Source organism: Alosa alosa, chromosome 11 (genome assembly GCF_017589495.1).
Source record: "Alosa alosa isolate M-15738 ecotype Scorff River chromosome 11, AALO_Geno_1.1, whole genome shotgun sequence".
Classification (NCBI taxonomy): domain Eukaryota; kingdom Metazoa; phylum Chordata; class Actinopteri; order Clupeiformes; family Clupeidae; genus Alosa; species Alosa alosa.
Genome location: NC_063199.1, coordinates 16,491,491 through 16,515,475, shown reverse-complemented (window position 1 = coordinate 16,515,475; position 23,985 = coordinate 16,491,491). Strand labels below are relative to the sequence as shown.

Below are 23,985 nucleotides of genomic sequence, written 5' to 3'. Positions count from 1 at the left end.
TCTTGTGTTGTATGTGTTTGTCATTCAAATAAACAGAGAGAGAGAGTTACTGAGGCCAGGCAGGACTTAAGATGTCCAACTAATTGTTTGGGTGCAAGCACTTGATTGCCCAGTGAAGTTATCACTCTTCCATAGACTCCACTGCCTATGCCATTTCATCCAATAAAAAGTCAGCATGTTTATTGAAACAGTTTATTGATTTAATCTCTCTGGCTAACTAGACAGCTTTAGGTACATAACTGTCGTTATTTCTCCAGTGTGGCAATTTTATCCATGTTAGTTAGAGATAGAGTAGAAGATGGGCTCAGGAGCTTGTGTCTTTAGCTCACCTGGTCTTCCATTTACTGAAGGTAAATAATCAGCAATCTGTTTGTCTTCTGTCTGTATGCTACTCACTCTTGGTAGCTGCATCTGTCATCACAAGTTGTCACTGCAAGTCCACTGACCCACTACTAGTCTCTGCTAACAGGTAACTGGCAAATGTCCGGGGACGACAAAGGCCAGACCAGAGTAATCACTGCCAGAGCATCACTCGGTGCGCAAGCAGCAGATCACTGTGTGTGTCCTAACATGAGACACACAGTGTGTGTCCACCAGACTAGAGCTAAAAATACTGCCGAGTTCCAGGATTAGTGTAATCCCAGTGGGGGTTGGGGCATGGATATTTGGAGACAGAAGAGAGACACAGTTCCCAGATGAAGAGTTCGGATGTGGACGTTTTGATTCACATCTTCATGAAGTCTGTCTGAAAGTGTTGAAGCATAGGCTGAACAATCTAAAATGACTTGGTTAAAATTGCTTGATCCAATCCAGTAAAACACATTTTCTATACACCCTCCAAAATCAATATGGCTAAGCACCAGGTTCTCTTCCTCTAATAACAAACTCATCAGGGCGGGATTCTGATTGGCTCGACATTTGGAGAAAGATGAGAAGGCTTGTGACAGATGGTTTGGTCACCCTATAGGCATTCGTGGTCAGACTGCCAAAGGAAACCAGGAAGTGCACATTATAAAAATTATAAAATCTGGGAAAATAATTACAGTGCCATAATTCTTTATTGTAAATGTACTCAACAGTTGAGAATACCATAAAAGTTGACATCATAGAGTTTCACAGGTTTGGTATTCCTCTTATATTTAACATTGGCTTTCACCACAATTATTTTCATATTTTCTGCATTATTTTCCTTGGCAAATGTGTTGTAACAAAACAGGCATTGCAGAGTTAATATACTGTGAGTTGTAACACTGCTGACATTTTTACTTTTTACTGAAATTGGAATCTATTTCTTATATAGCATGTGTGACTATATGATGAAACTCCGCCCTCCTTTTACCCTAAGGCAAGCAGCACTCAGTAAGGGTGGTAACCAGTAGCAACCCCTCTTGGGACCCCTTAAAATGCTTTGACCCACCCTGCCATCACAACATGCTGTAATTGGGATGGACCAGCTGTTAATGTGAACCCCACACCCAGTCCACTCCCTGCCCCAGCCGCCTCCTCCGCCCCAGTTGCATTACAGTGGAGTGATGAATGGGGGCCGTTAAGCAGGAAAACTGATTAGCAGGCATTAGAAGAACATTTACAACGTCGGACATGAGGAACCCGTCTCTCCTGTCTGTTCCCATTGCTCAGCCATAAAGTGGCCACTCACACCACCACGCAACCGTGCATACGCACATAAAATACGTCAAAAGAAGTCAAACATATGGAGCTTGATACGGTCATCTAAAAGAGTCACGTGTTGTGTTAAAAACAATGACATGGCATGTAAACTGTGTGATTGTCTGTTCTCACTGATCTCTCCCAATAACCCACTGAAGGCTGAATATCCTCTCAACCTCCTCAACCCTGTTTCCACTTTCCTATCCCCCTGGCAGCCTGAGAGAGGGAGAGAGAGAGAGAGATAGAGAGAGGTTGCATCATAATCTGAAATCCCAGATGATAAAACCAAGGATTTGAGGCCTTCTGCCATTGCAAAATAGGAGACAGAGAGAAACAAGCATAATCTGCCATGCATCGTGCCATTCTTCTCCATTCACTGACATGTCTAAACCTAGAACAGTACTTTTCTGCATGCCACACGCAGAAACACACTTAAAAGGGCCATTTTGCATTCAGCAATACTATATTTCTTTCATCTGTATAAAGTGGCATTATCAAGCTACAGACCCTTTTCATCACTGTGCATTTTAGACCTGAAACCCAATACAATGTTGTCAGGCATAGTCAATTTTTAATGAATCTATTATGGAACCCATTGTTCAGCACAAACCCCAATGTATTCTCTGAGTCGGTTGACTGTGCCAGAATAATGGCATCTGGGTCTCCACAACTGGTTTCCTTCTGAGATCATAGTATTTGCTTATCTGGCTTTTCCTCTGAGCGTGTCACGTTACCAGCTCTGTGATCAGCTAATTGCACAGGAGTCACCCCCGAGAGAGACGATGCCTCCGGGAACAGAAGACATGGGGGAGAGCAGAGGAGAGGACGAAACAACCGTTAATCATTCTTGAGTCATTTTATATTATACCTATATCAAGTGACAACAACTCCCCATTACATGAATCATGTTGCACATTGATGTAATTTTCATTATCCACCGTTACACCTTACATTCTTATCAAATCAATCCATTTAGATTCACCACCACTGCATCCCTGTTTAACTATCGAAGGCAAAGTGGAGAGCAATTCTGAGGGGGCCCTCAACAACGCTTCCATGGCGACAGTGGCTCTGAGACCGCAGGTGTGCAGAGGAGGCCATTAGACTCCACCCCTTCCTGCCTCACCTGAAATCACTCGCTCAGTGCTTAGGTAATGATTAAGGCATAAACTTCAACCTACAACTGTCAAAATGCAGTTGCTATAGCTATCGCGTGACACCACCAAGGAGATTGGTACATGCCCTCAAACAGTTGTTGGCAAGTCTAGAACCACCGGATCCATCGTGCCCACCAGTGTGAGTTCTACCATTGCCAAACACTGTAGGAGAGTGATGATATAGCCAGGCGCTTCCACTGGACACCATCTGACGGCTGCTTTATCAGTCACATACGTACACACTTCCACATCAAATTACTGCATATATTGCATAAGTCAGGTGCATCTCAGTATTCACACTCTGCAATAAATGTCTCAAGAAGTCTTCATAATAATAGGCTCAGATACAAGATGCACATAAACTTTCAATTTCACAACTTGGTCATACTCTCAATGATAACCATTACAAAAACATTCAATAGCCTACTGATATTCCCAGATTGTACTATTTGGGTCTAATGTTACTGCTGTGCTGCAAACAACAACAAAAAAAGACCTCCATAGCAGTGAAAGACATCTGAGAAGATAAACTGATTGATCCGTCACCCTCTGTAGACTTTCTAAAGGTATTGAACACTGACAAAATATTAATTATGCATTATATTCCAAAAGAAGGAGGGAAAAGAACATCTCACGCTGAACCTCTGTGGAAAATATCAGTTGTGTGTCTGTCTTGTCCTATATTGGCACTACACATAATTGCTCAACTGATATATACAAAAGCAAAAATGTGCTAGTGCCAAAATAGGCTAAGAAGAGATAAAGCACCATTTCAGAAACCGACACATTTCCATAATTTTGGTACAGATATGAAAAAAAAAAAAAAAAATAATAAAATAAAATAAAAAAAAAATCACAGATGAAAAAGATGGGGGGGGGGGGGGGGGGGGAATCACAGATGAAGTTAGTGTGGGCAGAAGAATAATGTGGTTCATTCTCTACTCTGTTTATGGCCCTATGGTAATTCACTGACTGAGTGTGTTTACAGTGAATTCTACCAGTGCCATACACAGAACAGGAGTCAGAGTGTATCGGGCCCAGCAGACCTGTGGATAAGTCCAAAACACCCTTACTATCCAGTTCCATTCAACCATTAGGGAGAAGTGGGTTGTATTTCTCTGAACACAAAATAAGCATATTCTCTGAACCCAGCATCTTCTAAAACCAGAAAGAACTAACTTCCTGATCTTATGCCTAGCTCTTATCATTAGATATTCAAATACGATTTCATCATTAGAATTATCAACATTTGGAAAATGTCTTTCTCTACGTTTTTGTGAAAAGCCTTGTGACCTGACCACTGCCACCATTTTTGTAATAAATACTGATTTCACTGTAGTCCAATACAGACCTACACAAAACAGGCACTTTTTAAATAGAGTTCCAGGTAAGGGGATGTTAAAATGGTTCTTATTCCAATTTTAAAAACCTGGATGTTCGCATCCATGGTATCGATGTATAGCGCACGTGTTAACGAGTCCCCTTTTTACGCATATGTGCTCAATTCCCTTAAAATAATGAAAATAATGAATACTGAACACCACAACAACATACAATTCAAAAGACTAAACTGACAAGTTAGTGATATCTTCTGGTCTGGTCTTTACTCTCAGTCAGTTGCTTTCAGACAGTACGAGAGCATCAGCAATGCACTCACAGTCTGCCATGATAACAGCCTGGACTGAATCCAGGGCGAAAATTATGCGCTAAGTGATTTTTGAGACGTTCAAATGTCTCCCTGAGCACTTCTCATTCTCCCATTTCCGCTACAAATCAATAAGCCCGCTCCAAAAAGCCTCTACAGCTAGCCAAAACAGAGGCGTTGACTTGGGTTTGCAGAGTCTACTGGAGTGATGAAATCTTGGAGCAAAACTACACCTGCATTGGTGTTCCAGTTAGAACACATAGCCTACAAAAAGGACGTAATTAATCGAAAGAGAGATTAAAAAAAAAAATAGCCTAATTTTTAAACGTAAAATGTACTGTTCACATCTCTTCACTGCACAGCAGGATGGCAGCAAAGCTCGTTTAATCTCATTGTCTGTGATTACAGTCTCGTCCTCCAACTTCAGTTATTTTAGGAATGAGAATATCCTACATGGGAATATCCTACAGCGCTATGGATGTAGAGATTCAGTGAAGTACGGTCAGTGACGTATGTAACGTATAAATGTTGAAAAGTTATCTCTCCGGCAAACCTGACATATATGCACACTCTTCACATTCCCAAAGTCACGACTAACCCACTCATTTAATCTCAACTATGTCCTGTCCCATTAGCCCATTTGTGTCTGCTTCAACAAGCTAAACTATTAGTACAGCGCCTTAACCTACCCGAAAGTAATCTGGTGATAATATTTATTGTTAACATTAAACGAGGATATTGTGATCACAGCACCTTACACGCGCAGTGCTTAAGAACAACACATGGTAAGAAAGAACAAACAGAAAGTCAGTATACATCCATGATCCATCATTGTAGAACACAACATCGTTGTGTGCAACTAGGCCTACATTTTACATTCAGATATAAATCACATCAAGCTCGTCTTACCGAAAAATTAAATGGAATAAACCATTTAGTCATCTCTGGTTGATGCTCATGTAAGCAGCCCACCTGTCCTCCTCGGTCACTACGAAGGACACCACCACTGCATCCCTGTTGAAAACGTCCCGTCCTGGGCAGCACAGGCTAATGCTAATACACTTTGACTGCTCTAGGAATCCTTCGACCCGGTGACAAACACTCCTGCTGTTCGTTTTGCGAAGACTGGGATTTGCCCATGGAAAGATAATTAGCTTGTAAGCATCTTACCCCAGTGGCAAGAGAATAATCCCTCCCTGTTCCTCTGCCTCTGTTATTTGTGAAGTCACATACTTCATTGCAGACACGAGCCCAAATGAAACTTTCTGAAGTCTCACTCAGAATTAAAATCAAGATCTTGCCCCAAATAAATGTGATCTTTATGGCTATACACTGATACGGACAATATGGGAAAATACATAAACATGTTTTCTCTCCATCATGGCAGACGTAGTTTTACATTTGTTTATCAAATGTGAAACAGCATGCTTTTATATTAATGTACCATAATTACATATATCTGTGCCTGTTAATCATGAGGCATTTTGAACCCCAGATTATGGTTCCTGCCTTGTTGCCCTGCCCCCATGGGCGGATTACTTTTTTGCGTGAGATGACATATTGTTAAACCTGCATCTTACTCAGATAGAGACTGCGGCAGGATCAGATGACCCTATCCAGATGGTCAATACTGAGCCCAATCTACAATTACATTTGCAGGATAAGAGTCCTTTTCTAAGCGCTTCCAAAAAGAACGACTTGGAGCTCCAGTAGCCTAATCTGCGTTCCAAACCACCAAACCATCAAGAATAAAATTGAAACTGAAAATATAGTTTCAGCTCCTCCATAGAAACTGAAATATAGACGAACAACAAACGTAAAGAATTCTCTAAGAAGGTCAAATACAACCCAATCAGAGACAGTCGGTTACTCTTGACCACATGCGCTCAACTAAGACCACGGACAGAGTAGTGTCATAACTTTAACCCTAAAATTGCATACAACCTGTGCAGCAGTGCGCAGTGAAGTCACTTCTCCTTGGGGCCCGCGTCTCCGGTGTGGAGACTGGTGTGATGATGCCGTGCTGTACCTTTCTAAATATATGCACCTGCCGTCCTGCCCCTTACCCATACTCCTCTTTTTCGTTTAATGAGTACACTTGCCTGCTGTTGATAATTAGACATACGCAAAGCCTATTTGGAAAAACTGATCCCGCATTGTCAGTCAGTCAGTGGGATCCAGTTTCAGCCTTTCAGGTGGAATTGTTACAGTGAAATCAATCCACAGGTTCTCATTGTTTCTTCCGCACATTTTTAAACAGGGACAGCGAGCCTGGCACACCGCTGTTTCATCTTGCCCTCTTTGTGGACACACCGTATCTGGTAAATTTGACCATGGGGCTGGAACCCAAGATTGTAACGCGCTGAGGGGTAAATGGTGGCGACGGCAATGGATACGTCTTCCAATAAATATTTTAGCAAGTCCCTCAACCTCCGTACAGGTGAGATCCCCAAGTGCCACAGCAACAAAGCCAACACAGGTGCATCTAATATAAGCTAAATTAACGAGAAATTAAGCCACACATGAATATTAACAACGATGTGGTCCATTTCAGCAGCATACTTGACATATGTAAAATGAGGAATCTGAATCAATGGAACATTTTTACCAACGGTTCCATGTAAAAATAATAAGAAGAATAATAATACATTTTATTTGTAGAGAGCTTTTTATCATGTACTCAAAGCACTGTGCATTGTAGGGTAAAAAAGGGAGGCAGGCAGGATTAAAAATGTAAAAGGTAAGAAAGTAGAATAAAATAAAAATTGGGAGGCACACAATGGCATATCATAACGTTATGGCATATTATGGCAACGTTAACAGACCTGCAACGTTAACAGACCTGCAAAACAAAACTGTCTAATTAATTATCTGAACCCATTTCATTTGATCAAGAGCATTTACAGAAAAACAGGTCCGAATTTCACTCTCTCATTGGATTTCACTCTTGGAGTAGGCTATGTTATTATTTTAAAGAAACACACACACACACACACACACACACACACATTGGCAGTTGTACCTTTCATTCATTCAGGCTCAGTTATTTTACCAGAGTCTTCGGAACATATGCCGATTCTTAATTGAAGGAAACATATCGACAGTAGCTTATTAGGCTACCAGTGCCCAAATAAAAGTTAGGCTATCTCTCAGAGAAACGAAGTATTTATTTTTTTAAAACCAGTTGACGAAACCCTGCCCCAGGAGAAGGTTACATGTTGGTAATTCATTTTAATTGATGGTATTTACTTATTTCTGCTTCTTTAAATGTGACCCATACTGTTTTGACCCCGTTGCCTCATACAGCTGTCCCACTGACTAATAAAGCGAAAGAAAAAAGGATGGTTAATGATGCATAAGTGGAGGCCACTGAGCCTAGTCGAATGTCACTCACTCGATCCTTTTTGTAAGCCTGCTATACTTTAGATTAAACTTCTAAGATCAGTGTAAGCTAGGTTAATAGCATCCAAACTATGATATACAAATAGACAAACCAAAGAAAAACTGACGAATAAAAAACATGTTACACCGTCATATAAATGAAAATTATTTTACAGTGGTGGGTCTCATCTAAAGTGGGAATGGTTAATCCATGTCAACACACAGGGTCATCTTTGCTTAGTCCAATGACAGATCCTCCCCTGCTCTTTTTATTTACTTTAACATATTTTAACATATTTTCAAAAAGTACTGCAAATAATATCCTAGCCTACTATACAATGAGCTCAATACATTGCCGAATAAAACCCAGTTGTATAATTTAGCACCCTTCTATAGCTCTCGGTGGACACCTTGTGGTCAACATTGGACATTGTCAGAATGATATTTTAAAGTGGAAATGTAGTTTATGTAGGGTTTAATAAGATAGGAGTGTGTTTCTTAACACTGTAGCAAAGAAACAATCCATTTCATAATAGAAATATAACTGCCATAATAATGATCTCACTGTAAAAAATATGAATGAATAATTATGCACATTATACACAATTTATGATATGGAATTACTGATAATTTGAGACTGCATATGTTTTGTATTTGTTAGCCAATTAGTCATGCTTTTAACTTAGACGTAATCCTCCCACAAGTTGTTGTCTGAAGTGCGTTGACTAAATCCCCCCTCACTGTTGTGGGATCCTGTCTCTTCATGTGCATACAGGTTAGTAAGGCCCCTTTGGCTAAAGCCGAGTCGGATCTTCCACCTCACGTCCTCCTCTAGATCTCTCTCTTGTGTGGACTGTTCGACCCGCACAACATGGATTGGGCTGGTTTGCTGTCCATTCCTGCGGACTATTGGCTTGTACTTTTTCCTGTCCACCTTGTGGCGAGACTCAGGCCTTGCTCCATCTCCATCTCCATTTAACAACACACATTGCATGTTGAACTTGAGGATATTTAGCAATCTGAACATCCTCAACTTTCCACAGTTCTGTCTACTGAACTCCTGGAACAATGGTGATGATGCCAGATCGTCCCTGGTGATGATGCCTGATTGTCCGCATTGCCAACTGTGAAAACCCCATTGTGAGTAAGAGAGAGAGATAGAAATCAGTTAGGACAGGAGTAGACCTACACTTAATGTAGAGTAAGTAAAGTAGAAAAGCATATGAAGGAAGATAATTAGTGGAGATGGGGGGGAGCTTGATGTTTGATGAGGGGAGAATGCGGATGATATATATATATATATATTAAACACTTTATTTATTTTTTGTTATAAAACAGATAATACATTTACAGATTATAATGTTATATTTCGTAGTCAAAACAACAACCACAACAATTGACAAAAGAAGAGAAGGAAATATATATATATATATATATATATATATTAATAATTAATATCGGTAAATATATAGATCGACAGCTAGTCTAAATATGAGATATGTGCTCACAGTTCCAGGCCAGGTAACATATTCATATTGTACAAAAGGGTCCCACATGTTATAAAATGTATGAACAGAGCCATTGAGAGTACATCTAATCTTTTCAGCATTATATTTAGCATGACATCTCTAATCCATTAATTATTTGTTAGAGGAATTGAATATTTCCATTTAAAAAGAATGACACGTACGAGAGAAAGGCAATGATGTGCTGGGACACTGGACCCATCTGAACATGATGCAATACCGAAGATGGCAATTGTAGGAGAGAGCTCAATATTACACTTATACAACTTGGAAAATGTGTCAAAAAAGGAATCCCAGAAAGAGCCAGTTTAGGACAAGACCATAGCATGCAGCATGGTAGATGGTAGCCGGGGCCTACTTGCACCTGTCATCACAAAGGGTTTATTGTTGGAAATATTTTTGCTAGTCTAACTTTGGAAAAGTGCGATCTATAAAGGACCTTAAATTGTACCAAAGCATGTCTTGAACAAATAGAGGATGAATAGACCCTAAGCAGAGTCATGTCCCATTCTTCATCTGAAAGTGGGATCCCCATATAATTTCCCCATTGCTCCCAAATATGAGGTACAGAGGGACTGAGTGTATCCATTAACTGTAAATAAATCATTGACATCTTACCTTTCTTTAACAAATTGACCCACTCCCTGCTTTTACGGGTGCTGTTCACAAGGTATACATAGCATTCGGGAATTATACTTTTGCGAGTTTTGAACAACTACTGTATCAAACAAATATGAGCTGACCAATGCTCCCTTTTTCTGCTACTTACAAGTCAGGGAATTTGTACATAAGAAATTCGCCAATTTCCAAAACACTCCACCTTTGTCTTGTCTTGACTCTCTGTTAAGGGTCAATTTGTTAAAGAAAGGTAAGATGTCAATGATTTATTCACAGTACCCGTAAAAGCAGGGAGTGGGTGTGGACTACTTGAGTAAAGCAGGGAGTGAGTGTGGACTACTTGAGTAAAGCAGGGAGTGAGTGTGTACTACTTGAGTAAAGCAGGGAGTGGGTGTGGACTGCTTGTGGCCTGTTCAATCAGGGGCAGCGCCACTGCCACTCCAAAAAAATCTTTCCTTATATGTGCTGATATACTATTACAAATAAATGGAGAGATTTTTTGATTAAATGCTTTAAAAATGACAGTGGTATATAACAACAGGTATAGCTCAAAATAAATAATGATATTTGGGTACTATGTTCATCTTTACAGAGTTTATTTTCCCAGTGCTGATGATATTTAACTTATATGCATATATTTACCATGAAATAGTCAAATTTATCAATGTCAACATTTGATATGTCATCTATGTCCTTTAATATCACATTCTGTTTTAATTTGCATTTTACACAACATCCCAACTTTTTCTGATTTGGTGTTGTACATGACAACTCAGCATGAGCAGACACATCCCCCATCATTCCTCCTCATCTGCTTCCTGCTCTTTCTTTGGCACCATCTAAATCTCCCATACCTCCATGACATCTCTTTCTTCATATGCTCCGCCTCTTTCATCAGCTTCCTCTAGATGGGGATCTTCCTCTCATTCCTCTGCTCTCCGCCTTGATGCCAGATCTCTCCATCTTGCCCTCAGAATCTGCTCACTAGTGTTTTGGTTCTGCACTCACCAAGGTCAAAGGTCATAGTCTGTTTAATCTATTGGCACTGGATGTCTGTGTCTTCACTCTCTTCACATACAAAACTATTGCATCTGTACTCAGTCCTGACTGTCTTTCAAGCATTCAGAGCAGCAGTAAAGCCTTTTGGTATAAAAGTAGCAAGCTAATTATACAGACCCTTGTGCAAATTAATTGAAAGAAATTGTTTTAAAAAAAAAAAACTTAAGTCACATTAGACCACTTTAAATGACTTCAAACTAGAAGGGCATACAGAGAGGGCAGATCCCTGTCAGGGCCAAATTGTACTTTTGATGCCTGAACACATGGGAGCGCTATAGTAACAGTAAAATAAGCACGTTTGTACAATTGGACACTTTTTTTTTAATTAAAGGCCGTACTTGGGACTTATTTTGATTTAATTGAGGGGCAATTTGGAGGTACAATGTAAATGTAAAAGCAAACATACTGTAAAGCGCACATTTTGAATCTATTGTTTAAAACGTCATCTCGCCTCCTCCTTGTTTTCACTGTCTAATAATTCTCAATATATTTAATAACAACTATCTATTTATCTATCTATTAATTATTATTATTATTTATTTGATATGGCTGATGCAACTATCCAAAGTGACTTACAGATGTCTATAATAACAGGGCCAGTCTCCTCGGAGCAAACGAGGGTTAACTGCCATGCTCAAGGACAGTGGCAGACAGGAATTGAACCCACAGCTTTTCTGCCTCCTGCATGGCAGCTCCTCACCCCCTACACTATCAGCAGCCATATTGATGCACTGATGGACACAACGCTGCATTTAGACAATGCAAGGACCTCTCAGGACTCTGCTGATGTGAAAGTGTAGCTGCACCAGCATTTGAATGTTGTCGTTCGTTCCCCTCCTCCCTGTATCTGTTGTGGGAGATAGCGGTTCAGCGTGTGGCAGGCAGCACGCGGACACGTTTTTGCGAGGGGGAAGCGTGTGTGCTCCGCGTTCCTCCCTCCGCCCCAGCAGCACGCTCTCTGTCAGCTCCTGATAAAGCAATCAGCCTGACGCATGCAAGGCACACAAGCGTGGACTGTTGCTGGTGTCCTTTGCTTCTCTGTTCTGTGGCAGCTGAGACAAAAACAACTGGCTGTTGTCATCGCCAGACTGTTTGCTAAAGGTGATTAATGAGCGTCAGCTGTATCAATTCACATCTGATTAACAGGCTATTGATCCATTTTGACTCACAGTCAGGCATCCTATGAGGGCATTCATCAGTGTCCTTGAGGTCAAGGGGTCAAAAGATTTCATGACCTTGTACTTAATTAAGATATCTGGCCTGTCTGGGTTCAGCAATGGAGTGCTTACAGTATTTTTGCTTACATCCCAAATAGCAAGCTTCAGTTTTTGACTATAGTCATTCATTAGACTGTGTGGGTGTATCTAGTATCTGCAGGCAGTGATTGGTAACAAAAGCAACTTCCTTTTTGACATTTCAAATGACACTTGACAGGCAGTGGCACGCATTATGAAACTGCAGAGTGGTGATTTACTCATTGAACGATTGTTCAATATGAAAGAGAAACACTAGATATTTTAATGTTTTTTTTCCAATTCCTTGAGGTGTCAAGTCCTTGCGTATTACACAATCAAACCATGCTACACTCAATTCTTTTCCCTATCCTCCATTATGGCGAAATTACAGCAGAGTGTGTGCTAGCTTAATACAATAGAAACAGCCAATGTGGCTGGCATAATATGATTTCCCAGTCTTTTATCCTCTGGCTGAGAGAGAGAGAGAGGGAAAGATAGAAAGAGGGATGATGGGATTTTTTTTCAGAGAACCAGGAATCTGTCCTCATATTGAAGGACATGAGAGAAAACAATATCTTCCTGGCAGAAAAAAAATTGCGATTGAACAGAGAGTCAATTTAGAGTGAATTCTCAAAATATGACGACTCTCTTGAGGGAAAAACATTCTCATATAAGGTCTAGGTGTGCAGGAAATTACGAATAAAGCAACCTGGTGCTGGAAAGAGAAGCAGCAAGCAACACAACAGATACGGCCTCATCCTCTCAAATTATTCTACAGAGTTGAGATGAGACTCTCAAGGCAGCAATTGGCTTCCTGATCTTTTCTTTCTATTTTAGGTGCAGCTCTCAACACACGCCCTGATTGACTATCATTTTGTATTAGAGTCAGAGTCATAACAGTCAGGGTCAGGTTACATTTTGCACATCGCTAGGCTGAATGCATCGTCAAGCCTCCTTGGTCTGGGTTGGCCGCAGGCAGACGTGGTTGAGAAAAGAGGAAGTGTGTCTGTGAATACTGAGAGCATTCCGCAGCCAACTCTACTCCAGGAGACATATTGATGTCTCTTTGACTGATAAATAACGTTTTCCCCCCCTCCCTCTGGTCTTTTGACGAGCTCGAGAGGTGCATGGTAGCTGTCATCCATTCTAACTTGTCTGTGTGTGGCATGTAATTAAAAGTTTGGACTGCTGAGATAACTTTTTTTGTTTGGATCAAATCTCGTTGGAACTCAATAATAGTTTTCAAGACCTCAGGGGCTGGACTTTATTTCAGTCCAATCATAAGATTGGGACCTTTTTTCATGTGATTGACAGGTTTGGAATACAAATTATACATCGCTCATGTAGGAGTCACTTATGTTCACATCTTTTGGCAGCAGTTTGAGCAGGGAGAGTGGAAATGAGAAATGTTTTTTTTTTTAATACAACATCAAATGCCCAAATGAACAACTGGGAAAAAATAGCCTTGTGCCATTGCACAAAACAACTTTTGGTCAGCTGATATTTCGGTGGTCTACAGTGTGATGTTAATATCTTTCCTTTAACTGCATATTTATAATAAGAACCGATGTTTTTCTTTGCCAAACCAGAAAACAATATGTTTGCCTATACGGTTAAGGTTAACCTATATTACTAACCCTTAATACCATACAAAATAAGCAGAAATATTAATGTGCATCAGGTTTGCAGTAATGGCTTTAAACAATCACACAATGTATATATGCTGAGTACAATAAAGGCTTGCTTCTGAGGATCATGCAAACTTGATCAATCATTTCTGCAGGAAGAGAATATCTGTGGAAAATGGCGTCTCGGCAACAGACAAGGTGAAAAGGTTTTCTCACTCAGCTTGCATTTAGTGTATTTCCACTTTAACCAAAATGTAATGCGATGCTTGAACCAAAACTGGGAATGAGAATGAACTGATGTGGGACATCAGCCTAATAGGCTGTAAGAGGAAGTCAGACTGAAATCAGATAATTAATCAGTTTATAGCATTACATCATGCTGCACCAGAAGCAATTAAGGCCTTGAAAGAGGGGGGTGGGGGTGGGGGTCATTGTGAAGCCAGAACAATAGGAAGATGGATACTAGTCCTCCTCCACACATTTCGGATCGTTTCAGGCTGGCAGTGAACAGCACAGAAAAGAGACAACAACAACAAAAACAACTAGCAGGCATGTTTGAGGATCTGTCACAGCAGTTGAGCTCTTGTCAGGCTGGTGTGTCTCTCCCCCCCCCCCTGCTGCTGCTGCTACTGCCAGCCCGTCCCTGGCGCCACTCCCATCCCCACTTGTAATCACGGCTCTAGCCCCGGGGCAGGGAGGCATCCTCGCTCTGCTTTACAGCACGGTCATAAAGCAGCCGCCATCAATATTCCTAAATCAGATCTCTGCACAGCTGCAAAGCATGGCCCCTTGACCAGCATTACATAATGGTGCTCCAGACCTCCTCCCAAGTGTTAACTGTGCCACAGACCTAGAGTAAACTGAACATCTCTCAGAGTTAGGAGTTTGTCTCTTCAGCATGCTTTTGTTGAATTATGTGGACTTGTTTTGTGTCCACTGTGTACACATGAGGATTTGGGTATATGAAACTCTGTGTAAATATCATGAATCAGCCCCCTCATCTTTCTTCGGTTTAAACATCAACAGACATGTCCACTTATGGTCTACTTTCATAACTTACACAATATGCTATTCTAGTTGACCTTTTTTCAGAAATACCATGGAAAGTGAACTAAGACATTCAATGTCACGCCATTTTTCTTTCTGGCATGTTTTGCATGACAATTTAACACAGAGAAGCTTGAATGTAACAGGAAACAAAGAGGAGTCCTATAACTCTCTGAATCTAGACAAAAAAATTTGGTAAAAAACAAACCTGGAGTTATTACAGTAAATATACATAAATGTACTGATGCCTCTCTGTGCAAGTAGCTTCAAGTCCCATTTAACGTGTGAATAAACATACAGCGGCTCTGTAAGCTTCTGGGTGACATCATGCGACTTTGGCCTGGGAGACTAACGTTCCAGTGACAGAAAAAATTTTGATCGATGTTTGATGTGCAGGGAAATTCACACCAGTTCTGTAAAGAGCTATGGCAACCCCCCTGTTGGGCTCTCTCCCCCGTATACAGTAACTGTCTGACATGATGTGCATGTTGTTGTGATACCAATAAATTACAAGTGAATTACCCCCTCCTGACATGGAGCTGTGGCAGACGGTAGCAGCTGTTGATGCATTAGGTGCTCACTGCAGTTAATAGGTATGGGGGTTGTGACTATTATATGTGGGATTTTAGCCCACAGAGATCAAAACTGATGGTGGCTCATACCCACGGATACACCCAGTATACCTGAGAGAATGTAGCAGATGCCCTAACACTAAGAGAATGTAGCAGATGCCCTAACACTGAGAGAATGTAGCAGATGCCAACGCTGAGCGAATGTAGCAGATGCCCTAACACTGTTGTGGGCATGAGGAATAGTCACTAAAGTTTCCTGCAGTGCATTTTTTTAGTGAAAGCAGATGCATTTCTCTCTGTCTTGCTAAAGTCTCTGTCTCAGCAGAAGCGTGAATTATACAGAGGATGATTTAGCTTTGCCTAAGGGCACTGTCTCCTCTCTCTTCTTCAAGCCACATGTTATCCCACCTCTCTCTCTTCTTCAAACCTCATGTTATTCCACCTCTCTCTCTCTCTCTCCCTCAGCTTGCTTTTCCCACTCTCATCAAGACAGGCGGCCATCTTTCGATGAACTCTTGACCTTGGCAAGGCTTGGAGCAGAGAAGCTACAGTCCCAAGAGGTCTCCGTGATGGAGACTGACTGACACGATAACTAATGTTTCTCTGTTATGGATCCGCTGTAGTTTGGAGTGTGCAGGGCCGCAGGGTTGACAAGGCAGGGGAAGAAACAGTGAAACACCATCTGATAAAACAACCAAGCAGGTTCATTTAGAACAAATATATTATAAATGTACAGATATTACATCACTTACAGTCCTAATATATGTATTTATTCATGATATACAAATAGTCTATGTACACAAAGTAGATGTCTACAGTTACAAAAAGCCATGCATTATCTACAGCATAAATTATAGAACGACTCTATGAAGTCTACCATACTCTGTCATAAAGTCAGAATAAATAGTAATAAATTATCTGTCTATTTCTCTTTTACACTTTTGATACACACGTATTTGCATGACACCTTTTAGATAAATGTCTTCCCTTTTGTGAATGTTTCCTGATGAGAACACTGTTAGTGTCGGTCCGTTTTTGAAAGCAGAGAGTGTGTGTAATGTCCGTCTCTGCACTCAATCCATGTCCTCTGAGGACAAGCATTTCTGCCTGGCCTCGTGGTCCTCGAACGTCACTTTTTATTCTTCTTGGGGTCGATCCATGAGTTGCGGATGACTGCGTTGTTGGGCAGCGGATCTGACTCGATGATGGACACCACGCGCTTCTTCATCTTGCTCTTGAGCACCTTCTGGAACTTCTGCCTGGTGAAGGCGTAGAGCAGCGGGTGGAAGATAGTGGTGCCGTAGGCCATGACCAGGAAGCCCAGCCGCAGCTTGAGGGTCAGCTGGCTGAGCCCGGAGCTGAGGATGATCGCGTTGAGCACCGTGATGGGCGTCCAGCACAGCAGGAAGGTGGAGATGATGAGCAGCGACATGCGGAAGACACGCCGCTGTCGCTCCCGTCGCTCTCGGTGCCGCTTCACGGCACGCCGCAGCGCGATGATGACCGACACCGACGTGCGCATGCCCAGCGCAGGCATGCGGTAGCCGCTGCTCTGCGAGGCGTCGGTGGGCTCGGGCTGCTGCGTTTGCGCCGTCTGCTGGGACGTGGCCATCAGTGAGATGTTCTTTTTCCGCCGCAGACTTCTTCTTCTTCTGCGAGTTGTGGAAGCGTGTGCCAATGCGGATGTTGAGCGCCTGCAGGATCTTGTAGTAGGTCACCAGCATCACCACGGCCGTGAAGATGAAGATGGGGATCTGGGCCAACAGGTGGTAGTACAGGCCCAGTGTCGCGTAGTCCTGGTCACTCGTGTCCACTGTCGTCGCCGTGGCTGCCGTCTGGTTCCGATCTGGCTGCGGCTCGGGCCCGAAGAAGCCCACCTCCAGAAAGGGCACCAGGAAGCTGAGGAAGGACAGCACCCAGATGGCCCCAAGCAGCGCCACGGCGCGGCCCATGGTCAGCACGCGGTTGGCCGGCTTGACAGAGATGTCGTAGCGGTCCAGCGTGATGGCCAGCACGTTGGCGGCCGTGGCCACGCTGGCGAAGGAGACGCAGGCCTCGTGGAAGCAGCCCACCAGCTCCACGTCCCCCTCCAGCGAGAGCAGCACCACGGCGATGGTCAGTGGGATGCAGCACAGGCACACGATGACGTCCAGCACGTGCAGGTTCATGGTGACAATGTTGCTGACAGAGTTGACCAGGTTGGACTTCATGCAGTAGAGGGCCAGCACGGTCAGGTTGCTGCTCAGACCCAGCACGATCTCCAGCATCAGGAAGCCCGTCAGCGACACCTGGAAGCTGACGGGGTAGCTGGCGCTCGCGGCCAGGTTCATGTTGGGACTGACAATGGACTCAGTGTTGTCGTGCACAGTGACGTTGCTCATGATGGCTTCTTCCAGCACAGGAGGAATATGCATTATCCTATGACGGGACAGAGAGTGGGGAGCTGAGGTTAGGACACACTCACAGAGCGTCTTAAGTCAGCTATGCTTGATATACTTTGTTGTGGTGGCATAGGGAGAAATTTGTCCATGGGTGCCTAGTGGAGCAGGACGAAAATCACAAGAAAAGATAATTCTTGCCTGTCAGAAAACAAGGTTTATCTCCTTCCAATTCCACCTGTATTGATCTCTCATATATCTCAGGTAGATCTTGTCACCTGGTTGCCAATAAGCGGGTCTGATATGAGTGTGTAGTTGCAGCAAACAGCCTGATGGTGGGGCTGTTGTCAATCTGCATGTTTTTAGCTTTGTAGTATATTATCAAGTGCATGTTTGTTAGTTTCCTCTCAACACATTCGGTTTTCTTTTTGTGATATGAATATATGAATTCTATCCAGACTGGTACATTAATCTCATGTATTTATAAAGCCTGCTGGTACGCTGGCATTTACATTGCCAGACACACACACACACACACACACACACACACATGAACACACACATGCACACACACTCACCCTTCCCCTGGGCTCAGTCTACACCCCAGGGCTTGGTGTGTGGGCCACAGACGTCTTGACAGGATCCAGCTGGGTTATCCAATTCCAGCATGGCCTCTTCAGGGGAACGACACACCACCTGTACTCCGCTCAGTGGTACACCTGTTCGCAATGAAACCAGCATCTGGTCACTCTTCACTCAATAGAAAACATCAGTAGGCTCCTATTCCAAGAGCACTTTTCTTCTTTTTTTTCTCTTTTTCTCACATTCTCTCCTTCTTTTTGATTGTAATGGATGATGAGGAAAGTAAAAGCAGATAAGCACCTTGACCGGGCACTACCCAGTCTGTCCACTGTTTATGATATTTGTAATTCCCCCAATAACAGGGCTTTCAGAAAATACACAAAACAGCAAAGGTCAGATTCTCTTCCCCCATAAAGCATTAGGCGGTTACGGGGAGATATTGACTGTGGTCCTCAGCCAGATAGACCCATTCGCTGTTCAGTGCAAACACCGATGCTTTATGGTGTTTACTTCAGCCCCTCAATAAACAATTAATCCTCCTGTGGTAGCACCATTATCAAAAGACAGCACAGCGCCGTATCCCAGATTCTTAGCCGAAGGTCCGCCAGCAGCTACTCCGGTGGTCATTTGGATTTTTATCACAGTGCACGACAATTAAATCCTCATTGATTTTCTATGGCAGGCCGGCGTTGACACCGGTCTGGCCGGTCACTAAGCCGGTGGGTTCAGTGAGTCTGAGGGATGGGCATCTCTTTTCCTCCCTCTCTCTCTCTCTCTCTCTGGGGGTCTCGTTGTTGTAGATGACCTTTAAGCTTCCCGGAGGTCACCTCCAACCATCCTTACAGGTCACCTCAGAGGTCAGGGGAGCTGTGGCTAGTCCACTAACATCCACTAGAAAACACAACAACATCCATCCCTTTGAGCCAGCATTCCACTGCCGCTGAAGCCCATGAAGGCTCAGCTAATACTTTTATATTTCGCCTTCAGTGGTGTGTGTGTGTGTGTTTGTGGGAACAAGTTGGTTTGCGTGCAAAAGTAATACTTGGGCGCGCGTTATTGTCGTCTGCGTTTTTGGGCGATTGGCTCAGTGTTTCACTTGAAGGTCGTTGGCCTGTGAGGGAAAATAAGAGCCCTATTAGCCAGCGGTCTTCCCTGAGGAGCTGGGGGGGCTGGCTAGTGGGGGGTGTCGCTGCTGGCGGAAGAGACGCTGTCGACTGATTTATGCTGGGACGAAGCCCTTGAGGGAGGCAGGGCGAGAGCAGCAGTCCTGGGTCCACTATCCCCACTATCCCCACATCAGGCTGTCGCTCGCTCCGGTCTCTGCACAGCCGCTCTGCAGGGAGAGGAAACACACAAGATGGAGTCTGAGGTGAAGCTAAACAACCATCCATCACAACCAACCAGACATCGTGCTACAGCAACTTTTAAATATAGTGACTGCCATTCAATGCCTAAACACATTCCTTTAATTTTCGAAAAGGGACTGTGTGTATACAGTATGTGTGTGAGTGAGTGGGTGTGTGTGTTTGAGGGATGTGAACCTCTGGAATCTATTTGGTGGAAGAATGGAATGAAAATATTAGAGACATTATTAGGTGCACAAGCAGATAAAGAACCATATAAGAACAGGTTATTTCTTCCAAAGTCAAGTAGTTATGGTAAAGGCCAAAGGTTAATAAAGGGTCTGGGTGACAGAAACAGGACAGGAAACTGCAATTTAGGCGTCCAAAGATCCCGCAGATGTGATGGTTTTGTATATGTAGAGCTGCACTACAACACTTCTGTACCGCCTCTCCCACAGAACATTTCAAAAACCCCTCAGGACGGATGCAGTGCTGCACACACACACACACACACACGCACACTGCTCTCAGCTGCCCTCACTCAAGACTGGTGACCGCAGGAGCGAGTGGTCGGCAGGCAGGCAGGCTGTCAGCCCGAGCCGCAGCGCACCGTCTCCTCTGGTAGCGCACCGCTAAAGCGCTGAGAACACCACTGAGTCGGAGCCGCGTCCGAGCCGCGTCCGAGCCACGGGCGGACCCAGAAAAGTAGCGACAGGGCTCAGCTCTGCTGTGGTGACTGATTAAAAACAGGATCGAACAGCAGGTGCAGAATGTGTGTGCATTTTTGGAGGCCACTGGGAGATATTCTGTCCAGATGTCAGAATCGAAATCTAATCCAACTGATTTTTACGTTGCATATGTCAAAAGAAATACTCTATGTTTACTTCACTCTATGAGTCCTTAACATTTGCTCTGCATTTAGTGACCACTGTCCCTGAAAGCCACTATGGTGATTGCATGTATTTAGGTATGTGTTGAATGTGTTGAATTCTTGATGAATGTTTGCCATAGACACAGACATGCTTATTTCTCACAGCGTGTTATTTGCATTTTCCATTTTCACAAAGCGCTCCTGTGCACACACATACCTCATGCTGCTCCAAATCTTTCTTCTTCTCAGTGTTTACCCATGCAGTAAGAAGGAAGGAGAGAGTGTGTCTGCACACAACTGTCAAACAAACCCCTCTGGCTTCAGTAGCCCTAACTAATCGCCTGGTCCTGCTAATGAAATTCAGCTCTGCTCCAGAAACAGTTTGGTCTCCTGGCTCCAGTGGGCTTTTCTCCTGTTTGAAGACGTCCCAAAGACCCAGTGAAATCCAGAAGTATAAGCGCGCTGTACTCCCAGTGCGCCACAGCGGATGTGTGTGAGGAAGGAATTGTTGAATGTCATTGGCAGCGAAACAAGGGGTCATTTAACATCCCAAAACCAATGCATCCCGCAATCCAGAGGCAGTAAAAAGAGAGAGAGAAAATAAGAGATGGAACATGCAACCATGGGCTGTCCTGTGGCAGAATCGGACCATCCCACTTTTTTCCCTCTCATGCGATTGCAGTCCTCCCGTTGACTGTGAAGCCCAGCTCCCTCTGTCTCTGTTGCGCTCTCTTAGCTGTGCTGTGCAGCGCGTGCAAACAGTCCTACTCCAACACTCTCTCTCTCTCTCTCCTCCCCTCTCTCTTTCTACTCTCCTCCTCCCCTCTCGCTCTCTCTTCCTCACTGCGGCGAGTTGCAGTGCTTCCTGCTGCCCTGATTGGTCTCCTGTAATAGGCTTAACCCTTTCCTCTCTGCCCAGGAGCCGTACCCCCCCTCCCACACACACACACACCATCCCGTCTTCACCTCCCCTGCTGAGGATCGTTCCTCTCTGGGTTCTGGATGTCCTCCGCGTGTTGGTTTAAGAGAGCTGTATCCATGGCGAGATGATACTGTAATCAGGGAGGTGTGATTCGGGTTGGGGTGGGGGAGTGGTGGTAGGGTTCTGTGCTCTTTTTGGGTCCGTTAGTATCCCAATACTAGCCAAGGGTGCAGACAGTGAGAGAAATGGCTGTGGACATCATGGCATTACTTATTGATGCTTGATAGTGTTATAAAAATGAATCTCAGCCCGCATGGGTCTCGTGGGGAGAGGTGGGGTGGTGGTGTTTTGGTTGGGGGTGAAGGAGAGGATGGAGATAAGACTCGGAGAGCACTGATGAAGAGATTCTAAGACGCGTCTTCTTTTTTCCCTCCTTCCTTGCTGCTGTGTAAGAGGCGGAGAGTGGCCCCTGATTGATAGCTTCAATTACATGCCGCTGTCAGATTACAGAGGGAATGGTCACCCTCCATTTGTTTTGTTTGCCTCATTTGCCAGGTGTGATAAGAGCCAGGGGGCATCTTCCTTCAGAGGGGACAGTGATGTGATGTGTGTGTGGGGTGGTGCTGGAGGAGTGTGTGTATGTTGGGGGTGGTGGAGGTGGCCATGAAACAAGATAGCTGGGGGTGAGGGGGTGGTGGTGGTGGGGAGTGGTGGTGGTGGTAGTGATGGCCATGGAGCAGGATATCTGACCATCATATGTTCCGGTATCTGTCTGCAGTAACATCTCCAGTTATTGTGCAGCGCAACATCATCATTGTGCTGAGTGGAGACTGTGCACTGGGGTATCTTCTAGACAGTTGGGCAGAGAAGGCCTTACATGGAACGCAACTAACCTCCCATCAGCATGTTTTTTTTGTTATTCAAAATGTAATGTAGATGATAAGCTGTCATATTCATTCAGACAAAGCCATGGCTGTCCTCCTATTTGTGAAGGGCAGATAGATGTCTCACATTAAAAAAATTCTGCACAATAACCAGTATTGGTAAAAATGTTATTGCAACATTTTATCATGGTGTTAGAAACAAAATACTGCAATACATGTAAGGTAATTGCCTGTAAGTACTTTAATGTGTGTGTGTGTGTGTGTGTGTGTGTGTGTGTCTGTATTATTGTGTGTCTTTTAAGGACTGGCAGGTAGCTCTTAAGGAATCACTTTCATGCTCTGGAAAGTGGTAAACATCCTTCAAAAAAAGCAGTTTTTCTGTCGGAATTCAGTAGAGAAAGCCATTAATATTTCACAGAAGTATTAATATTTCAGCCAGGCTGCTCACTAGTCCCAAGACTCTGCAGTCTGATATGCGCTGTTTTATTCTGCCTTTTGTATTGTGCGAGTGTGTGAAGATGTCTTTGTCTGCATAGGGAGGACAGGGGAGAGTGCTTGATGATGAAAGAATGTTGATTGCTGAAATGTGGTTTCCATTAGTGTGTGTAACCTTGGGAATATGCTAAAAAGACGTGTAGTGGCACAAGTCTGGAGACTTGGACTTTGTTGAATTTGTAGTGCTTAGCCGGGCTCAACGTTTAAATCCTAAATGTGTTTGGCTTCCTTGGGTGGTGGAAAATTGTGGGCTAGCTTCCAATGTAATCGCTTCAAGTACAAATGGGATACCAATTAAGTTAGAAGAGTAGTCGTGTAGCCCAAAATTCTCATTGCCTTTGAAGATGCTGTAAGAGTGGTTGCCAGATATTACAAATAAAGATAGGAGAAGTGTTCGCAATATCTCACTTAAATTAATGGCAAAGTGTGCACATTTGTGGCTCTCACTGGATTGTTGTATGATTTGTTCTAGGATGGGTGATTTTTAGCTATATTAGATTTACACATATAAAGCAAAGGGTCCCTGGTCTTATCAGATGTAATGGGTGTTTGCCTACACACCAGTAAGTCAGATGGCAGTGGAATGTGATGACAAACAGTGGATTGAGAAAGCCTGAGGACTCGAGAGCAAGACTCTTTTTTTATCTCTCTCCTGCAGCAGGCTTTCTGCTCTCCAAATCTGGAGCGTGTGCGATTTGCCATAGATTAGCCCGTTGCTAATAGACTCCCATATTTGAGTGGCCAAATATGCTTAACCCAAAGCCCACTTTATTCTAAGCTTCAAACAGTCTAAGAAGCAACGTAAGTGGAATTAGAATAAGGGAGAGAGGGAGAGAGGGGGGGGAGGGAGAGAAAGAGAGAGAGGGGAGGGAGGGAGTAATGGATCATCAGTGAACAAACACCAGAGCCAACCTGGCTCAGAGACGGTCCCACTCTTCAAACTCAAAGCTTTTTTTGAGATCATTCTCATGTGG

At 43.5% G+C, this 23,985-nt stretch overlaps 1 protein-coding gene and 1 long non-coding RNA gene across 2 annotated transcripts; one reads left to right on the top strand and one right to left on the bottom strand.

The window, feature by feature from the left end:
* Nucleotides 1–12,072: 12,072 nt before the first annotated feature.
* Nucleotides 12,073–16,086, top strand: LOC125304007. The gene is made up of 3 exons (XR_007195157.1): nt 12,073–12,155; nt 14,073–14,115; nt 16,002–16,086. It is a non-coding gene; the product is annotated as an uncharacterized LOC125304007 (long non-coding RNA).
* A 153-nt stretch (nt 16,087–16,239) lies between these two features.
* On the bottom strand, nt 16,240–21,536 carry gpr22b (G protein-coupled receptor 22b). Its single transcript, XM_048258050.1, is given in 5 exon segments — nt 16,240–16,668; nt 16,671–17,178; nt 17,180–17,954; nt 18,493–19,829; nt 20,928–21,536. Coding segments are annotated over 3 exon segments (1,338 nt in total). The 5' UTR covers nt 17,951–17,954; nt 18,493–19,829; nt 20,928–21,536; the 3' UTR covers nt 16,240–16,609.
* Nucleotides 21,537–23,985: the final 2,449 nt, after the last annotated feature.